The sequence below is a fragment of the Pristiophorus japonicus genome, chromosome 1 (genome assembly GCF_044704955.1).
Source record: "Pristiophorus japonicus isolate sPriJap1 chromosome 1, sPriJap1.hap1, whole genome shotgun sequence".
NCBI lineage: Eukaryota > Metazoa > Chordata > Chondrichthyes > Pristiophoridae > Pristiophorus > Pristiophorus japonicus.
In genome coordinates, this window is record NC_091977.1 from 530,396,074 (window position 1) to 530,417,111 (window position 21,038).

Below are 21,038 nucleotides of genomic sequence, written 5' to 3' on the forward strand. Positions count from 1 at the left end.
TATGCAGGTACAGCAAGTGATCAGGAAGGCAAATGGAATGTTGGCCTTTATTGCAAGGGGGATAGAGTATAAAAGCAGAGAAGTCCTGCTACAACTGTACAGGGTATTGGTGAGGCCACACCTGGAGTACTGCGTGCAGTTTTGGTCTCCGTATTTAAGGAAGGATATACTTGGATTGGAGGCTGTTCAGAGAAGGTTCACTAGATCGATTCCGGAGATGAGGGGCTTGACGTGCGAAGATGGGTTGAGTAGGTTGGACCTATACTCATTGGAGTTCAGAAGAATGAGAGGTGATCTTATTGAAACTTATAAGATAATGAGGGGGCTCGACAAGGTAGATGCAGAGAGGATATTTCCACATAGGGGAAACTAAAACTAGGGGACATAAGTCTTAGAATAAGGGCCCACCCATTTAAAACTGAGATGAGGAGGAATTTCTTCTCCGAGGGTTGTAAATCTGTGGAATTCTCTGCCCCAGAGAGCTGTGGAGGCTGGGTCATTGAATATATTTAAGGCGGAGATAGACAGATTTTTGAGCGATAAGGGAGTAAAGGGTGATGGGGAATGGGCAGGGAAGTGGAGCTGAGTCCATGATCAGATAAGCCATGATCTTACTGAATGGCGGAGCAGGCTCGAGGGGCCAAATGGCCTACACTCCTGCTCCTATTTCTTATGTTCTTAAACACATTTGTAAGTATCATAGTTGCTGGTGTACAGGTCTCACTAAACTCAACCCACTGCAGCAGTTGATTTTTCAAATGCTCCGTGCTGATTAGGAACATGGGAACAGGAGCAACGATCCTGTTAAGCTGTGCGGCCAGGCAGCGGTCTGGAGGTCCTGCGGAGGCCACTCAGCGGCTCTGACTTGGGAGAAACTGCGCATGCCCAAAAATCTGAATGGGCCGTGCAGCCAGTGAAAAGGTCTGCGTTCGGAAAAAAATTTAGAGGGAGCAGAGGAACGGGATGAGCCATTTAACCCCTCGAGCCAGTTCGGCTGTTCAATTAGATCATGGCTGAACTGGATATTAACTCCATTCACCCACCGTTGCTCCATATCCATTAATACACCATCAGCTCCACGTTCCCGTCCAAGTCACACACCATCCTGACTTGGAAATATATCGCCGTTCCTTCATCGTCGCTGGGTCAAAATCCAGGAACTCCCTCCCTAACAGCACTGTGGGAGCACCTTCAGCACACGGACTGCAGCGGCTCAAGAATGCGGCTCACCACCACCTTCTCGAGGGCAATTAGGGAAAGGCAATAAATGCTGGCTTTGCCTGGGATGCTCACATCCATGAACAAATTAAAAAAAAATACCCTTGCCCATCAAAAATCCATCAATCTCAGTTTCAAAATTTTTCATTGATGCCCAGCCTCAACAGCTTTTTGAGGGAGAAAGTTCCAGATTTTTACGACCCATTGTGTCAACAAGTGCTTCCTGATATCATCCCTGAATGACCTAGCTTTAATGTTTAGGTCATGCTCCCTTGTTCTGGACATCCCTCGACACAGGAATTTTTTTTTCTCTCTATCTCCCCTATCAACTCCTTTAAACACATTAATTACATCATCCCTTAATCTTCTATACGCAAGGAAACACAAGCCTAGTCTATGCAATCTGTCTTAATAATTTAATCCTTTTAGCCATGGGATCATTCTGATAACTGTGCACCCACTCCAGGACCAATATATCCTTCTCGAGATGTGATGCCCAGAACTGAACACAGTGCTCCATATGGCATCTAACAAGAGCTTTACACAACTGTATAAACTGATTCCATTTGCAAAGGGCAGTGATGCATAATGATATTCCTGAAACAGCGATTTACTTGTACTTCTTTCAATTCATTACACCATATTCACTGCTCACAATGCGGTTTGCTCGACATTGAAGAGACCAAATGCAGATCGAGTGATTGTTTTGCTCCACACCTCCACTCATACCGTAAGCCCAAGCTTCCGTCGCTTCCCACTTTAATTCTCCGTCCCACTCCCTCTCCGTCCTCGGCCTCCTGCACTGTTCCAATGAAGCTCAATGCAAGCTCGAGGAACAGCACCTCATCTTTCAACCAGGCACTTTACAGCCTTCCCGACTCACATCGAGTTCAACAATTTCAGGTCAGAACCACTGCTCCCATTTCGTCAGATAGCAGGTAATGATTGAGCTGTTCCCGTTTACAGCTCCTTTACATTAATCTTTTCTTTCTTTACTTGTCCCAATGCCACCCCATTTTTCCTTGCACCATCATCCCTACTGTCAGTTAGGTGCAAAATTGCCCCTTTTTATAGCCTCATTAGCGCCTCCTGGAGCACTAATGGGACTCAACGGCATTTTTGCCTGGGGGAGGAGGGTGCTACCGCCTCCCGGGAAATTGCCCCGGAGGTTTGGAGGGAGGGGGGGGTGCTGTCCTGACAGCACCACGCCCTGAGATTAGCGTCACGGGCCTGCACTCAACCGGCGATGACATCATCACCGTGCGCGCTGACACCTCACTGCCCCACGCCAACCCTTAATGCCCCGCAGGGGCCGCAAGGGTGACGTGGGCGGATGTCAACGCCAGCCTTCATGAGTAGCAAAGCTGGCGGACATCCGCCGCCGTGGCGCCCCTTAAAGGGGAGGCCTATAGTGCCCCAGACCGCCATCTTTATTTGTCGGTTGACTCTTGGGTCGGCCCGACAATGGCATGTACCGTACCGCCATCGTGCAGCCCGGCACTTGGTTTTGGGTGCCGGGCTGCTGGCCCGGTCAATCGTAGCCCTGCTGGCCCAGTGGTGGCCACAAAAGGACCGACAGAGTGTGCAGCGGCCCTCCCATTTAATGGAAGGGGAGTAGCATTGTAGCGCATCAGCGCTACGCGGGTGCTGGCCTACTCCGAGCGACACTGCCCCTCAAAGGAAGCGCAGCACACGACAGCGCTCCGCTTGCTTTGAGGGGCGTACGGCCCAATTCCGTGTTCGGGGCTGGACTTCCAGGCCGGGTGCAGGAAGTCCTGGCCCTGGAAGGTTACCATCCCCAATCGGGGCGAAGGCCAATTTCTAGCCCTTAATCTCTCTTGCCTTCCCTCCCTTCACCGTCCCTTTCCCTGCCTCTGTACTTGTTTTAAAAAAATGTTACATCTCTAACTTCTTCCAGTCCTGACGAAAGATCATCAACCTGAAACCTTAACTCTGTTTATCTCTCCACAAATGCTGCCTGACCTACTGAGCGTTTCCAGCAGCTTCTGTTTATATTTTAAATTTCCAGCATCCGCAGCACAGGTTGAACCTCCCTTATCTGGAACCCTTAGGACCTGGATAAGCGATTTTTCCAGACGAGGGGAGGTCACGTTAAATTGGATAGTACAGGCACTGAGCAAAGGGATATCGGGGCTGGCTGGCTTGGGGCTGGGAGTGCAGCAGAGAGATCATGGGGTGGGGGGAGGCGGTGGATCGCGGGGTCAGGCCAGTGATTGCAGAAGTCGGCAGCGAGAAAGGACTTCAATTTATTCATGTCGGAGTTCTGCGCATGCGCCACTCAGTGGCTGGAAATGGTTCTGGACGAGGGGTGGTTCTGGATAAGGGAGTTCTGGATAAGGGAGGTTCAACCTGTATTTTGCTTTTGTTTTTATGTTGCGAAAGAAAAGTACTGGTAATCATGCTGGTTTGTTTTGAAAGGGCAGTGCGGTGATGGGTTTGTAGAGGAAGTGCTGGAGGGGTAGTGTTGGTGACCTGGAGAAGATAGAAATAGACGTGGAGACGAAAGTGTCATCTGACCGAGTTCGGAAGGTGAGTGGGCAGCAGCAAGATGGATAAGTGAGAGAGAAATAATGTACAGATGAGATTGTATGGCTCAAATGTTCTGGTGTCTGGTCTGAATCCAATCATGTTTTTCTCGTTCCTTTTGAAAAGTTAGTTTGAGAGCGGAGGTTGGAAAGTCCTAACAGTATCACATCAGCCTCAATTAGGACACCTACCAGTTTGAGGGTACTCTACTTCTGTCAAGAACAGACTATTTAAACATGAACTGGATCGCATCTACCTTTGTGGAACAAACTACACATCACTGCCTCATGCTTATTCGTGTTCTCTTAACCTTTCAGAACTGAAGGCTCTGCCTTACGAGAAATAAAAGCTGCCTTTTGCACTTTGCTTTCAATAAGAATGACAGAATGAATGGGGAAAGGCGTAAGGAAGCCCAGAATGTACATCACTTTAATGCAGTCGTCATGAGAAAAATGCCAATCTTGCATTTTGACTGCGGAATGAAGAAACGTTAATGGCGCCCTTAAAGGCTTGTTCCTTGACTTGACTTGTTGGGGTATGCTTAAGGTAAGCAGAGCTTTACGCGGCATTCAGTAATTAAACTACAGTTGCACTGGTGCGTCACTGCAATTGGTGACATTTTCCGAACTCGAATAATAAAACAAAATAGCTCGCTTCAAAAACTTACAACCATAATTAATATCTCCTTCAAGGCACCTGCTGTTATTATTACAGTTTGGTTCCCTGAAGCAGCTGCCAAACAATAATTCAGCAAGCCTACGTTTTGCAATACCTGGGGGGACTTGTGAGACCGCCAGCTGTACTGATGGCTGTGCTGACTGGCCAACAGAACATTTTCATCAGTATCCACCTGGCCAAACCGCAGCGTCTCCTGAGTGTCGTTACACATCACAAAGTGGCTGAAGACCAACTCCTCTGCCTCTGGATGTTGGTTCTGGAACAGAAAACATCAGTGTGCATTAGATCAGCCCTAAAGATGTTTAGCAGCCACCCGCCTAGTGGCAAATACCGCAGCTTGAAAACCTAAGGATGTGAAAACACTGGTTAATATTTCAGATGACTGACAAAAGCTGGTTACTGTCGACGCCAGCATTTCAAACTCTCCACAGTACTTAATAAAACAGTTGTTTGAAAAAAAAAGAATCATGGTGGAGAATTTGTGTCTCATCTATATACTGATTTAGAACTTACAGTTGGCAACGGCTTAATTTTTGATGACTGCAAAAATATTTAGGCATAATACCAGCATTGCAGCTGAGTGTTCTACTTTTAAAAGCGCGAGAACCAAGATTTTCACGGCTGAGCAGTGAGTGGGTTCAATTTGACCAAAGCAATTTGCAAAGTCACTGAAAATATTGTCTGTGAACTGTGAGAAACGTCACTGGCAACAAACAAGCTGGGCTTGGCATGGTGAAAGAAAAATAACTTTAAAATATATATATATATTATGAAATAATATAGTAAAAAAGGAAGGCTCAGTCAGTAGCACTCTCACCTCTTGAAGTCCCACTCTAGAGACTTGAGCACAAAAATCTAGGCTGACACTCCAAAAAGTCTCTTGACAAAGTGCAACATTCCCACCAACTCCTGGGAATCCCTAGCCCACGACCGCCCAAAGTGGAGGAAGAGCATCCGGGAGGGCTCTGAGCACCTCGGGTCCCATCGCCGAGAACAAGCAGAAACTAAGCGTAAACAGCGGAAGGAGCATGCATCAACCCAGGCTCCCCACCCTCTCCTTTCCTTCAACCACTGTCTGCCCCACCTGTGACAGAGACTGTAGGTCCCACATTGGACTCCTCAGTCACCTGATAACTCACTTTCAGAGTGGAAGCAAGTCATCCTCGACTCTGAGGGACTGCCTATGATGATGAGTACCGAGGGAGCGCTGCACTGTCGGAGGTGCCGTCTTTGTGAAGAGACGTTAAACCGAGGCCCCATCTGCTCTTTCAGATGGACGTAAAAGATTTCACGGCACCAAGGGAAATGGGGAAAATGTGGGAATATGGTGTTGAGATAGAGGATCAGCCATGATCATACTGAATGCCGGTGCAGGCTCGAAGGGCCGAATGGCCTACTACTGCTCCTATTTTTTATGTTTCTATTGGAAGAACAGCAAGGGAGTTATCCCCAGTGTCAGGGCCAATATTTATCCCTCACCAACATAACTCGCAAAAACAGATTACCTGGTCATTATCACATTGCTGTTTGTGGGAGCTTGCCATGCCAAAATTGGCCGCTGCATTGCCTATATTATAGCAGTGACTAACTTCAAAAAAGTACTTCATTGGCTATAAAGTGCTTTGGGACATCCTGAGGTCATGAGAAGTGCGATATAAATCTAAGTCTTTCTTTCGTTCAATTATGGTCAAGGTGGTTGTTAATTGCTCACACGACATAGACTGAAAATAAACACAGTGTTGCACAGGAGCGTGAAACAGAATTTTCGGGACATGCTTGTGTAAGTCAGACCCTGGCTGCTGAATATTTAATTCCACCTGCCACACTTGGGGAAGGCTCTTGTAACCCAGCCTACAAGGATAACTTGATCTAGTGCACCATACTCACAGGAGCACGGCCTCTCATTGACAACAGTCCAGGGCTGGCCACACGCCCTCCTCAAGAGGGAAAAAGTTTTAAAAGTGAAAAGAAACTGAAATAAGATTCTGAGATACAGTTGCCAAGGCAGGTCCTCACTGAACCCATTGAATAGGAGCTGCCCATCACCAGTGGGAGAATGACAATCCCAAATCTGTATCCATCACCGTTACAGTAGATCAGGACACACACACACATTTTGTTTAGATATTCATTCATGGGACGTGAGCGTCACCGGCAAGGCCAGCATTTATTGCCTGTCCCTAACTGCCCTCTACGGTAACGGTGAGCTGCCTTCTTGAATACAAGGTTAGGCCATTTCAGAGGGCATCATCATTATCATAGGCGGTCCCTCGGAATCGAGGAAGACTTGTTTCCACTCTAAAAATGAGTCCAAAGGTGGCTGAACAGTCCAATACAGGAATTACAGTCTCTGTCACAGGTGGGACAGACAGACGTTGAGGGAAGGGGTGGGTGGGACTGGTTTGCCGCACGTTCTTTCCGCTGCCTGCGCTTATTTTCTGCATGCTCTCAGCGATGAGACTCGAGGTGCTCAGCGCCCTCCCGGATGCATTTCCTCCACTTAGGGTGGTCTTTGGCCAGGGGCTCCCAGGTGTCGGTGGGGATGTTGCACTTTATCAGGGAGGCTTTGAGGGTGTCCTTGTAACGTTTCCTCTACCCACCTTTGGCTCGCTTGCCGTGAAGGAGTTTCGAGCAGAGCGCTTGTTTTGGGAGTCTGGCATGTGAACGATGTGGCCTGCCCAGTGGAGTTGATCAAGTGTGGTCAGTGCTTCAACGCTGGGGATGATGGCCTAGTCGAGGACGGTAACGTTGGTGCGTCTGTCCGCCCAGGGGATCTGTAGGATCTTGCGGAGACATCGTCGGTGGTATTTCTCCAGCGACTTGAGGTGTCGACTGTACATGTTTCAGAGGGCAGTCAAGAGTCAGCCGCATTGCTGTGGGTCTGGACTTAAATAGGCCAGACTGGGTAAGGACGGCAGCTTTCCTTCCCTAAAGGGTATTAGTGAACTCCATGGATTTTGAATGACAATCCACTAGGTTTTTAATTCCAGATTTATTTAATTAACTGAATTTAAATTCTCCAGCTGCCGTGGTGGGATCTGAACTCATGCCTCCGGATCAGTAATCCCGACGACCGTATCCCCTGCCTATTACATATTTTGAGCGATTTTTATGAAGTAATCTAATCCAGGATGTTCAGGTTATAGATCACAAGAGCTCTTGCAGTTGCTAACTAATATGAAATCCGTAATTTGATTACTACCCTGCTATCATTCCTAGATATCCGTACGTTTTTGCCTCATGTGAAATGCCGAGATATTTCTGCACAATGCTAGGAGCATCCAAGCGTCCAAAAGGCATTTCCTGATCTGAAGATGAAATCTGGTGAATGTTTGAAATTCAGACGGAAGGTGCTGCACGCATGAGGAATTTGGAAAGTCACTGCATATTTGAAGAATCCTCCGAACCCACGCGTCTCATGTCATGCAGGACTTCATCTATGTTTGCGAATGATGGAATTAAAGAAATCTTACAGTACTGGTTTCTTCATTTGATATGAATCTGAGGTCTGAAAGAGTGACCATCATCAGTGAAAGGGGTGCATCTTGTGGTAGAAAGATTAGAGCGTGGGTTTGAGGAGAACCTTTTCCACCCAGAGGATGGTGAGGATGTAGAACTCACTGCCTGAAAGGGAGGTAGAGGCAGAAACTCGCATCACATTTATAAAGTACTTGGATATGCATCTGAAGTGCTGTAACCTACAAGGCTACACACAAAGAGCTGGAAAATGGGATTGGGCTGGATAGCTCTTTTTTGGCCGGCGATGACACGAAGGGCCGAATGGCCTCCTTCTGTGCTGTAAATTTCTATGATTCTATTCCTCTGATTCATAATTTGTTTGAATATTATTTACAGGCTCAAAAATACTAAGCTTTGCAAGGAAGTTGTCAGAAAGAAAGACTTACATTTATACAGCGTATTTCATAGAAACATACAAAATAAGTGCAGGAGTAGGCCATTTGGCCCTTCGAGCCTGCACCACCATTCAATATGATCAAGGCTAATCATGCAACTTCAGTACCCCAGTCCTGCTTTCTCTCCTTACCCCTTGATCCCTTTAGCCGTAAGGACCACATCTAACTCTCTTTTGAATATATCCAACGAACTGGCCTCAACAACTTCCTGTGGTAGAGAATTCTACAGGTTCACAATTCTCTGAGTGAAGAAGTTTCTCTTCATCTCGGTCCTAAATGACTTACCCCTTATCTTTAGACTGTGACCCCTGGTTCTGGACTTCCCCAATATCGGGAACATTCACGACCACAGGACATTCCAAAGCTCTTTACAACCAAATAAGTACTTTTCAAGTGTAGTCGCTGTTGTAATGTAGGAAATGCGGCAGCCGATGTGCGCACGGCAACGTGACAATGAACTAATTTAGTGATGTTGGTTGAGGGGGGCAGCGACAAACAGCAATGTGATAATGAACAGTCTATCATAGTGTTGTTTGAGGGATAAATATTGGCCAGGACACCGGGGAGAACTCCCCTACTTTTCTTCAAAATAGTGCCATGGGATCTTTTGCGAGAGGGCAGATGGGGCCTCGGTTTAATGTCTCATCTGAAAGACGGCACCTCCGACAGTGCAGCACAGCTTCACTGTTGCATTGGAGTGTCAGCCTAGATTTTGTGCTCAAGTCCCTGTGGGACTTTGAACTCGCAATCCTCTGACTCAGAAGCTAGAGTGTAGCTTGCTGAACCACGGCTGACACTGTCACATAGAAAGGAAACGCACGGGAATTAAATCAATGCAGTGCTGCAGTACAAAGGCATTAGATGCCTGCTTCTTGTCACTGTATTCAAAGTAGTCCTCAGCTGAGGTAGACAGTTCAAATAAATATAAGACATTTTAAATAAAACCAACACTTCACTTAGTTTATCCATTGGTACACTTGTGGCCTTCCGCTACTGGTGAGCACCGGAGGGTCTGGAGTGCATTGTTGACACGGAATAGAATATTATGATTTAATTTGTTAAGTTTCCTTTGTTTTTTTTAAATTTATAATTAAAAGTGTTGCTGGTTATTGTTTAAGGAGGTACTTTTATTAGAGTAATTTAATTTTGATTGATGTCACTTGAGGCAACCCAGTGTCATGCTAATTAAAATGCTGCAAATGGCCGATGATGCTAGGTCAATTGTTAATTTTAAATCTGAGATTGATAGATTGATAGATTTTTGTTAACCAAAGGTATTAAGGGATATGGAGCAAAGCTGGGTGCATGGAGTTAGTTCAAAGATCAGCCATGGTCTCATTGAATGGCGGAACAGGCTCGAGGGGCTAAATGGCCTCCTCCTGTTTCTATGTTGGAAGCAGCTCACTGGAGATTGGATATGTAGCATAGCAAGAGAAATGATCAATCCCGAACTCCAGCCAACTTGGCCTTCCGATACAAAGCTCTGGTTAGACCACACTTGAGGGTACTGTGTTCAGTTCTGGGCACCACACCTTCGAAAAGATATAATGGCCTTGAGGGAATACAGTGTAGATTTAACAGAATGATACCTGGACTAAGTTACAAGAAATGACACAAACTAGGGTTGTATTCCCTGGAATTTAGAAGGTTAAGGGGTGAACGATATCCGCTGGTTGAAGACTCTAAGACTAGTGGACTAAATTAGAGCCAGATCTTTCAGGAGTGAAGTTTGGAAACATTTCTACACACAAAAGACGGCAGAGGTTTGGAACTCTCTTCTGCAAACGGCAGTTGATGCTCGGTCAATTGTTAATTTTAAATCTGAGATTGATAGATTTTTGTTAACTGCGGGTATTAAAGGATATTCAAGGGAGTTAGATGTGGCCCGTGCAGCTAAAGGGATCAAGAGAGAAAGCAGGAATGGGGTACTGAAGGAATGATCAGCCATAATCTTATTGAATGGTGGTGCAGGCTCGAAGGGCCAAATGGCCTACTCCTGCACCTATTTTCTATGTTTCTATAGGGAATGGAATTGGCATATGGAATTAGGCCGCAGAGTAGCCATGATCTGATCGAATGGCGGAACGGACTCGAGGGGCTCAATGGTCTCCTTCTGTTGGAGTACTGAAGTTGCATGATCAGCCATGATCATATTGAATGGTGGTGCAGGCTCGAAGGGCTGAATGGCCTACTCCTGCACCTATTTTCTATGTTTCTATGTTCCTACGTTTCTAATTGGCAATTAATTAAGAGTTGACACAGTTTCACCTGTTTTATCATACCTGCTTCCAAGCACGAAGAGCTGTGTCCAGTGAGTGAACTGCATGCTGCCCCACGTTGACAAAAACAGGATCAACAAACACATTTCCATCAATTAGCTGCTCCACTGAGCTGTTGCTAATGGCCACTTGCCCATGAAGAATGAAGGGCTTCAAAATGCTCAACATGGTTAGATTGCGGTATTCCAGCAATTTGCAGTCGGCGATGGCAGAGAACTGGAGCTCCCGGCAGACGGGGCCATCGGACCATTGGCGCAAGTAGATGTTTGGATTCTTCAGAGAAAGTATCATGAATTCTTGCTCCGTCGGCAACTTTCTATCAGGAGTGAATGTCTGGAGGCGGCTGGGGTGTGCTGTGGTATAAAATAAATATATCAAGCAACAACATTCTTGATGTACATTTTTAAAACTTTGGATGGATTCATATCATAAAATAATAAAAATTAAAACCTTTCACGGTATAATCAACATTTAGCCACAGAAACAGGCCATTGGGTTCAACCAGTCCATGTCGGTGTTTATGCTCCACTCGAGCCTCCTCCTGTCTTTCCTCATCTAAATCTATCAGCATGACCCTCTATTCCCTTCTCCCCCATAAGCTTATATAGCCTTCTCTTAAATGCATTTATACTATTCGCCTCGGCAAATGAACCAGAGGTGACGTAAGAAATAACTTTTTTTAATGGGGGCGGGGGATGAAGGGGAGAGTGGTGGAGGTGGGGGGCGGAGAAACCCAGGGCGGGGGACAGGAGGGGCCACATTGCAGCGGAGGTCTGGGGGGGCGAATTGTGTTGGAGGGGCGGGCCTGGGGCTCTGTGCCTCGGTGCGGGGAGTGTTCGGAGTGGGGTGGACATGTTGACTGCGCAGATGGCGGTTGGTGGATGTGGTGTGGTTGGCGTCGCGGGGGCGTGGCTCCGGGGTGGCCGGGGCTGGGGGCTCGACATCCGGGGGTGTTCGGCATTTGGGAAGGATTCTGACGGGATGGGGCAGGTTGGGTGCGGGGGGAGTGTTTCCGGTGTTGGGTGGGTCCGGAGCCGGGGGGGGGGGGGGGGGCACGCTCTTGGGATGGGGGGGTGGGCTGTTTGGGGCTGGGATTGGGAGAGACTTCTTCACTCGGGGAGTTGTTGGCCTGTGGGGTTCCCTGCCGCGAAGAGTTATTGATGCCAGTTCATTGGATGTGTTCGGGAGGGAGTTGGATGTGGTCCTTGCGGCTGGGGGGGTTGGGGGGTGTGGAGGGGGGGGGAGGTGCTGGGGTGGGTGATCAGCCATGATCTTGTTGAATGGCGGTGCAGGCTCGAAGGGCCGAATGGCCTACTCCTGCACCTATTTTCTATGTTTCTATGTTTACATAGCAATGGTTAAAATCTGGTCTGCACTGCCTGAAAGGGTGGTGGAGTCAGACTCAATTTTATCTTTCAAAAGGGAGTTTGATAAGTATCTGAAGGAAAACAAATTGCAGAGCTACGGGGAAAGGGCAGGGAGGGTGGGACTAGCTGAGAGTCAGCAAGGGCTCGATGGGCCGAATGGCTGCCTTCCATGCTGTAACAGTTCTATGATTCTATGAACTATTCCCTGTGGTAACGAGTTCCACATTCTCACCAATCTCTGGATAAAGAAGTTTCTTCTGAATTCCCTATTTGATTTCTTGATGCTTTTAATTATAAGACGAAATAAAACCATATTATTTTTCTGCATTCAATGTTCATGATTGTTAAAGTATCTTTCCCAATGGAATAGGAAGGAATTAATTTGGCGACATCAGCAACAAGATTATTTATCCCATTCTGCGTAGTTCTTCTTTCAAAGAGACAAACAGAATGGAGTTAAAATTTAAAATGGATTTAGAGGAGTGGGAGTAATTGGAACTGTTTCCGGAGAGCTGGCACAGGCACGATAGGCCAAACTGCCTCCTTCTGTGCCGAATGATTCAATGAAAATCTGATTTGTAGGGAATTTAGCTACTAAAATCAGAAAACACTGAAAAGCCTAAATACTTCATACCGAAACATTGAAACTGTACTGAGATTCCCCAATAAAATAGCACAGATGCGAATTACTGACACACCTATTGAGCATTCACAGTATAATTTCCAAACAAAAGTCAAGAGATGAAGAATATCAGTTCCTTTATTTAAAATTCACACTCTCATTTCCTATTCAAAACAAGTGTGAAATCGTTAAATAGTGTACAGGTACAACCTCCGGAATCAGGAAACCTCAGGACCGAGGCCATTTCGGTTTTTGTTTTTTTCCAGATTTTGGAACAGAAATCCGACCTCCCCAATCCGGAAACCACTGGGCCGAGTTTCGGGTTTTTCCGGATTTCGGAGACGAAATCCGACGTCCCGAATCCAGAAACCCCTGGGCCGCGTTAAGAACATAAGAAATAGGAGCAGGAGCAGGCCATACTGCCCCTCGAGCCTGCTCCACCATTTAATACAATCATGGCTGATCCGATCATGGACTCAGGTCCACTTCCCCGCCCGCTCCCTATAACCCCTTATTCCCTTGGCGGTTAAGATCGGATTTCGGAGACAATCCGATGTCTGAATCCGGAAACCCTTGTTCCAGGTGCATGTGGTTCTGGGGAGGAAGGGCCAGGCAGGCTCTCAGAATATTTTCAATGTGGTCCTTTGCCTGAAATACGAGTTAATGACGGGACTTACATCTGGCACCAACGGGGTCTAACAGAGGGAGCTGAGGACCGAGAGGACATGGTGGAATGTTCGGAGCTCTGGATCCAATTCGGTTCAGAACATTATCTGTTGGCAGGATCACCAGATCCAGAATAAGAGGACTGGCCAGCAAGGATTCCTCACAGATGTTATGGAGAACGATGGTGTTGGTGCCAACTTTCGATTAAAAAAAAAATCTAGTAGTTGAAACATAGAAAATAGGAGCAGTAGTCGGCCATTCGGCCCTTCGAGTTTGCACAGCCATTCAATATAATCATGGCTGATCTTCTATCTCAACACCATATTCCCACTTTTCCCTCATACCCCTTGATGCCTTTTGTTTCTAGAAATCTATCTATCTCCCTCTTAAATATATTCAGTGACTTGGCCTCCACAGCCTTCTGTGGTGGAGAATTCCACAGGTTCACCACCCTCTGAGTGAAAAAATTTCTCATCTCGGTCCTCAATTTCCTACCCCGTATCCTGAGACTGTGACCCCTTGGTCTAGACTTCCCAGCCAGGGGAAACATCCTCCCCGCATCCAGTCTATCCAACCCCGTCAGAATTTTATACGTTTCAATGAGATACCCTCTCATTCTTCTAAACTCTAGTGAATACAGGCCTAGTCGACCCAATCTCTCCTCATACGACAGTCCTGCCATCCCAGGAATCAGTCTGGTGAACCTTTGCTGCACTGCGTCTATGGCAAGTATATCCTTTCTTAGGTAAGGAGACCAAAACTGCACACAATATTCCAGGTGCGTCTCACCAAGGCCCTGTATAACTGCAGTAAGACCTCCCTGCTCCTATATTCAAATCCCCTAGCTATGAAGGCCAACATACCATTTGCCTCCTTACTGCTTGCTGCACCTGCAAGTTTAATTCGATCACTAATGATACGTGTGTGAAAGAGAGGTGTCTTATACAGCTAACCTCATGAATCCCCGCCATCAAATCCCCCAACATGCCTCTGCTTAGCCGCAGCACGGACCCACAGAACTGCCGCTGTCAGACACTACAACAGCCGAGACCATGCAGCTCAGTGGAGGAGGCGGCTTTTACTGGACTCAGTTTTAAATGATTGATTTAGTATCTTTTTGTTCATAAACATGTTCATGCTGAGATTTAAAGTGCCCATTGTAGCTCATTAACCTTTGGAGTGCCTCGGCAAATGTGTTACTGTCCCATAAAAGTGCTGACCGTGAACTGTAGATATAATTGTGGACTGTCATTTAACTTGACTACACATTTCTTTTCAGGTCCTTTGATTGTTTTGAGATTTTTCCAATGTTCCAATTAATTGCTTTTTCTAATGAAATTCATTTTAGGGGCCAGTATTTTCCCTACTGATTTTCTCTCATTTTTACAGTAATTGGAGCATGAAATCACATTTTTCTTTTTTAAAAGTCCGGTTTTTGGAACATATTTCTGGATTTCGGGCAACTCTTTCTCCGATCTATGCGATGTCCGGTTTTCGGAACATTCCGGTGTTTGGAACTGCGGATTTCAGAGGTTGTACCTGAATTAAAAATGACAGAGAATTTACAGCACAGAAGCAGGCCATTCGGCCCAGCTGGTCCATGCCGGTGTGTATGCTCCACACGAGCCTCCTCCCACCCTACTTCATCTCACTCCATCAACATATCCTTCGACAAAAGCAAAATACTGCGGATCCTGGAATCTGACGAATGGACATCGACCCGAAGGTTAACTCTGCTTTCTCTCCACAGATGTTACCTGACCTGCTGAGATTTCCAGCACACCCTTCTATTCCTTTCTCCCACAAGTATGTATGTAGCTTTCCCTTAAATGCGTCCAAGCTACTGCAGTGAGCTCTTTGATTTGAATTATTATGGAGCTGTGCATCTCTTGCCTTAGTTTGGTTATACAATAAGCAATGCTCGACGCGAGTTGTGTCAATTTACAGTTGCAATTAACTAGCATAGCCTCAATAAATGATGTGTTTGGAAGATTTGTCTCAGATGATTTCAGGTATTGATCTTTTACAGACAGACAATTCACTTTTTTGATTAATATAATTATTTGAATGAATGAAAAAATATATGTTGAAGAAGACACACTTTGCTCTTCTTCCAGCTTTTAAAAAAAACCTTTAAAGATTCTGAGGGGGCTTGACAGGGTATATGCAGAGAGGATGTTTCCCCTAGTGGGGGAATCTAGAACTAGGGGGCATAGTTTCAGAATATGGGTTCGCCCATTTAAAATGGAGATGAGGAATATCTTCTTTCAGAGGATTGTAAATCTTTGGAATTCTCTACCCGAGAGAGCTGTGGGGGTTGGGTCATTGAACATATTTAAGGTGGAGATAGACAGAATTTTGAACGATAAGGGAGTCAAGGGTTATGGGGAGGGGCAGGGAAGTGGAGTTGAAGCCAAGATCAGATCAGCCATTGAATGGCCTACTCCTGGTCCCATTTCTTATGTTATGTTCTGTAACTACATTGTGACAAATTTCCTTTAAATAACATGGCAAAGCTTCAGCTTAGAACAGAGGGGAAAAGTTTGAAGCATGCAATAAGCACATGTGTTATTTCAGGAACGTACCTGTGCCCAGCTGATCCAGGTGATGGCAAAAGTGAAGTTCAATTTGCGCAAGCTGTAACGAGATACCAAGAGAAGGCACAAACCACGGTGCAAAACAAGAATCGACCCTGGTGCAGGCTGCCAGCGCCATTGGAGACACAAGCTGGTCGCAGACACTTTGCGAACCAGACTCGCCATCGCTGCTGATGAGAAGACAGGACAAAAGCAATCACAACAATCTCATGTTTCTGTCAACATATTACCGAAATAAAAATATAAGGAAAAGCTTTACAGAGATGCCGTTTTTAATTATAAAGACATGTCTCTACAACCAAAGTTAAGCCAAAGGATTTTCACAGTATCAGGGCAAACAACTATCCAAAAATTGACCATTTCTTAAAGCTGCAGGAATTAGCAAAGAATGTGAAACAATTTGCTCTGACTTGAGCAAGCAAGAGGGATATCTTGTAAAATGAGAGTAAGAAACAACTGACTGGTAAAAGAAAATTACAATTAGAGGGCAGAGATTGAAAGGTCAATCAGGAGAACGTTGGAGTATCAAAGTCTGGAGATGAAAAAACCAGGAATAAGGGTTTCAGCAACAGAAGTGCTGAGGCATGATGGGAGACAGGCAATGTTGCAGCGGTGGAAGGTGGCCATCTTTGTGATGTCGAGGATATGGGGTCAGAAGCTCAGCTCGGGGTCAAATAATGTGCTGCGAGTGCAGACAGAAGAAATGTTGGGAACAGGCTTTTTTTGTGCAGCATTTCCCTGCAAAGATATTCTGAATGCTGTTTCTATTCATGACGCCATCAAGCGGACAATTTAATGCAGAAAGTTTGAACGCAGGCTGCCTCTGACCAACAGTATTAAAGAATAACAGAGAACAACAAGGCTGACAGGTGCAAGGAAATTCATGTTATTTTCCCATAATTGGGTTCAACAGATGCAGATTAAATTCGATGTGGACAAGTGTACTGCGCACAGGACAAAACACCAGTAACACAGCAACATAGGTAATCAGTGAGTGGTTTTGATAGTTGTGGGTGAAAGTGAAAGATCTGTGGTATTATAGACACAATATTTGGATGTCCGATCACTGAAGAGCAGCTATCAGCAAGCAACTAGAATGCTGAACTATATCGGCAAAACAGTAGTGTGCAAATCAGTGGAAGCGATGGTTAAACTCGACTCGCTCCTGTGCTCATTGACCTACATTGGCTCTGGGTCCGGCAGCGCCTAAATTAAAAAATTCTCATCCTTGTTTTCAAATCCTACCATTGTCAAATCATTCCACAAGAGCCCCTCCCCATCTCTGTAGCCTCTTCCAGCCCTGCAAACCTCCGAGGTCCCTGCGCTCCTTTAATTCTGGTTTCTTGTCCATCCATGCTTTTCTTCACTCCAGCTTCAGCTGCCCAGGCACTAAGCTCTGGAATTCCCTCCCTAAACCTCTCCACCTTGCTACCTCTCTCACCTCCTTTAAGACGCTCCTTAAAACCTACCTCTGTCCTAATATCTCCTTCCGTGGCTCGCTTTCAAATTTGGCCTGGTTGCACTCTTGCGAAGCGCCTTGAGTCGTTTTACTACATTAAAGGCGCGATATGCATGCAACTTATTGTTGTACAGTGTTCTAGTGGCACAGCCTATAAAAATAAAACTGCCGATCCTGTAAATCTGAAATAAAAACCAAAAGTGCTGGAAACACTCAAAGTCAGGCAGAATCTGTGGAGAGAGAAACTGCGTTAACGTTTCAGGTCGGTGACTTTTGGTCAGAACTGGAATGTGAACTGTGTTCCTCTCTCCACAGATGCTGTCTAACCTGCTGAGTATTTCCAGCATTCTCTGTTTTTATCTTGACTATTGCGGCCAGTTCTGGCCACAGGGACATTAATGTTCTGAGGACAATGTAGAGAAAAGCCACCAAACTTGTTTGTGAGATAGAAGGACAGACTGTCAAAAGTTGGATTCTCAGCCGTGAGAATAGGCAACAGAGTTGTGGGTGGGGGCGGGAGTCCTTACTTATGGTTTCATGTGTAACACAGTAACCTATTTAGAAAAGGTAAACCTGGAACACTCCATCTAATTAAACCAGGATAGCAGAACGAAGAGCATAGGCACAAACAAGTGAAAGACAAATATTGAAGATAAATATTCAAGAGGTTCTTCAAGAAGTGACCAATATAGAGAATGAACCTCTGGGATCAATTAAGAATTTACTGGATGCTCCCAATGGGACAGACTGGTGGTTTGTTCCAGATAGATGAATTGAGGCGGGCTGAACAGTATTTTGCTTTTTTGCTCATCTTGTGATCTTTATGGCATTTAGAAAGCAAAATGACTTGGATTTATACAGAGTCTTTCACCACCACCGGACGTCTCAAAGCGCTTTACAGCCAATGAAGTACTTTTGGAGTGTAGTCACTGTTGTAATGTCGGAAACGCGGCAGCCAATTTGTGTACAGCAAGCTCCCACAATGTGATAGTGACTAGATAATCTGTTTTTAATGTTATGTTGATTGAGGGATAAATATTGGCTAGGACACCAGGGATAACTTCCCTGCTCTTCTTCGAAATATTGCTATGGATCTTTTACGATCACCTGAGAGGTCAGAAGGGGGCCTCGGTTTCTGATCCAAAAGACGGCACCGCCGACAGTGCAGCACTCCCTCAACACTGCACTAGAGTGTCAGCCTGGATGTTTGTGCTCAAGACTCTGGAGTGGGACTCGAACCCACAACCTTCTACTCAGAGGCGAAAGTGCAACCCACTGAGCAAGAATGAGAAACACGAGTTACAGGAGATATGAGTTTCAATTCTTAGACGAACTTCATCCAAAACGGCATCAAATCAAAGGCAACATCAGGCAGAATGACAGTCTGGCTTAGTTTAGCTACTTGCCCCACAAGGACAATATACTTCCACAGGTTTGCTTCTTCCACACAGCTGTTAAAATGTTTCCATTTTATCAATACATCTAAGTATTGTAATCTAACGAAGGCGTAACTTAGCAACAGTTGAACATAAAGAGAAATTCAATATGTCTAAGTCACTACATTCTTTTACATTCAAAACACATTCCTGATCTCTTAAATAGAAGTTATCTTTGCCAAGTCATCTTTCTTAATTTAAAACAGACAGAGTATTTTTTCTAATTCTGAAAATGTACTTGTTATGAATAAAGCAGAAATTAATCCAGTGTCACTCCAAAAGAAAGAACTTTCGTCAATCAGCCAGAATTTGCCATCGAAATAACAGGCATCTTAATGGCGCTCGCTGTTATTAACATGCGAACATGCAACCGGGTACGGTACCATAGTGGTTGTGTCACTGGACTAGTAATTCAGAGGCCTGGACTAATGATCCAGAGACATGAGTTCAAATCCCACCACGGCGGAATTTTAATTCAGTTAATAAATAAAGCTAGTATCAGTAATGGTGACCATGAAACTACCGGATTGTCGTAAAAACTCATCTGGTTCACTAATGTCCTTTAGGGAAGGAAATCTGCCGTCCTTACCCGGTCTGGCCTACATGGGACTCCAGACCTATAGCAACGTGGTTGACTCTTAAGTGCCCACTGAAATGGCAGCTCACCACCACCTTCTCGAGAGCAATTCGGAATGGGCAATAACTGCCGGCCTTGTAAAAAAAAGTTTTAATCGTCCAGCAACTTGTGGCAAGGAAGAGATATCCCGTGAATTGCGATTTGCCACAAGTTGCTGGACGATTTGCACCGGTCCGCAATTAGCCGCTTGAAAACAGCACCTCGCATCTCAACCTCAACGCGAGTTTCATGGAATTTCTGCATTTTGCGCATTAATTATCAATTAAACTCGCTGCTAAAAGTTAGGGATGGGACTGAACAGCGGAATTACCTTTTTAAAGATAAGATTTATGCCCCTGCAATGCCCCCCAAATGTTCCAGTCCCAAAAGGGAACAATTTAAACTGTGCAGTCTCAATCCTGCAGATAGTAAATTGTTCTTAGAGATTTTGTTTTTTCTTAATTTTCCATTGTCTCTTTTTTTCTCTCTCTTAATCCGAGCTTTATTTCCCAATCTTTATTTCTCTGTTTTGGCTCCATTTCACCCTATTTCCTTCTCCATCGTTCCTTTGTTTCTTTATTAATTTTTAAACCTCATTGGTTAAGGAGATGGATTGTTGGTGCTGTCGTTCACCATGGTCCCAGATGCCGCATTGTCCTCGCCATGCCGTTATCAGCTCGCACTTGCAGTACAAAATATTTGAGCCGAAGGATGAGGGAAAAAGTCTAAGTAACAGAGCTTGTCGCAAGATGCTCCGCTCCAGCAAACTGTGGGCCAATGTATCAGCAATAGTCACGTGATGCAATGTGATGTTTTTGGTTAGAACATTGAAAAAGTGTTCTCATTTGCAGTGATTGGGCAGAATTCAGTCAATTTTTATCAATCACACGCAATAACAAACGCTTTATAATTTTATCTATCTGGCAAAAATGAAATTATATTTTTATCTTTAACACAATCAGTTGGTTAAACTAAGGTACTTTACAGGCTGCAGATGAGGTGGGGAAAGATGGCCTCAGCGGGTAGTGAGGGTTACAGATTTCCTTAGTCTGCAGATGATATTGAATGGTTTTAGTTTGTATTGAGTAACTGATGCAACTCTGCTGAATGTAATTTTCAAGATTATTTCTTACTTTTACGTCTATATTATCCATTAGAATTTGAACTGTCATTCATAGGCAGTCCCTCGAAATCGGGAAGATTTGCTTCCACTCTAAAAGTGAGTTCTTAGGTGACTGAACAGTCCAATATGGGAATTACAGTCTCTGTCACAGGTGGGACACACAGTGGTTGAAGGAAAGGGAGGGTGGGACTGGTTTGCCGCACGCTCCTTCCGCTGCCTGCGCTTGTTTTCTGCACGCTCTCGGCGACGCGACTCGAGGTGCTCAGCGCCCTCCCGGATGCTCTTCCTCCGCTTAGGGCGGTCTTTGGCCAGGGACTCCCAGGTGTCGGTGGGGATGTTGCATTTTATCAAAGAGGCTTTGAGGGTGTCCTTGTAACGTTTCCTCTGCCCACCTGGGGCTCGCTTGCGTGTAGGAGTTCCGAGTAGAGCGCTTGCTTTGGGAGTCTTGTGTCGGGCATGCGAACAATGTGGCCCGCCCAACGTACCAGCTTAACAGTACTAACTTCCCAGGCAATT

General features: G+C 45.5%; 1 protein-coding gene across 3 annotated transcripts in view; it reads right to left on the reverse strand.

The window, feature by feature from the left end:
• Positions 1-21,038, reverse strand: part of LOC139277917 (intermembrane lipid transfer protein VPS13B-like) — a 1,209,249-nt gene that overhangs the window by 121,909 nt on the left and 1,066,302 nt on the right. For 2 of the 3 annotated variants that reach the window (XM_070896554.1, XM_070896561.1), the window contains exons 41-43: positions 15,877-16,058; positions 10,640-10,989; positions 4,538-4,699 (exon numbers count right to left, since the gene is read on the reverse strand). In XM_070896554.1, coding sequence (XP_070752655.1) covers positions 4,538-4,699; positions 10,640-10,989; positions 15,877-16,058 — 694 coding nt within the window. The remainder of the gene's footprint in view (positions 1-4,537; positions 4,700-10,639; positions 10,990-15,876; positions 16,059-21,038) is intronic. The other variant, XM_070896555.1, reaches the window with a different exon arrangement.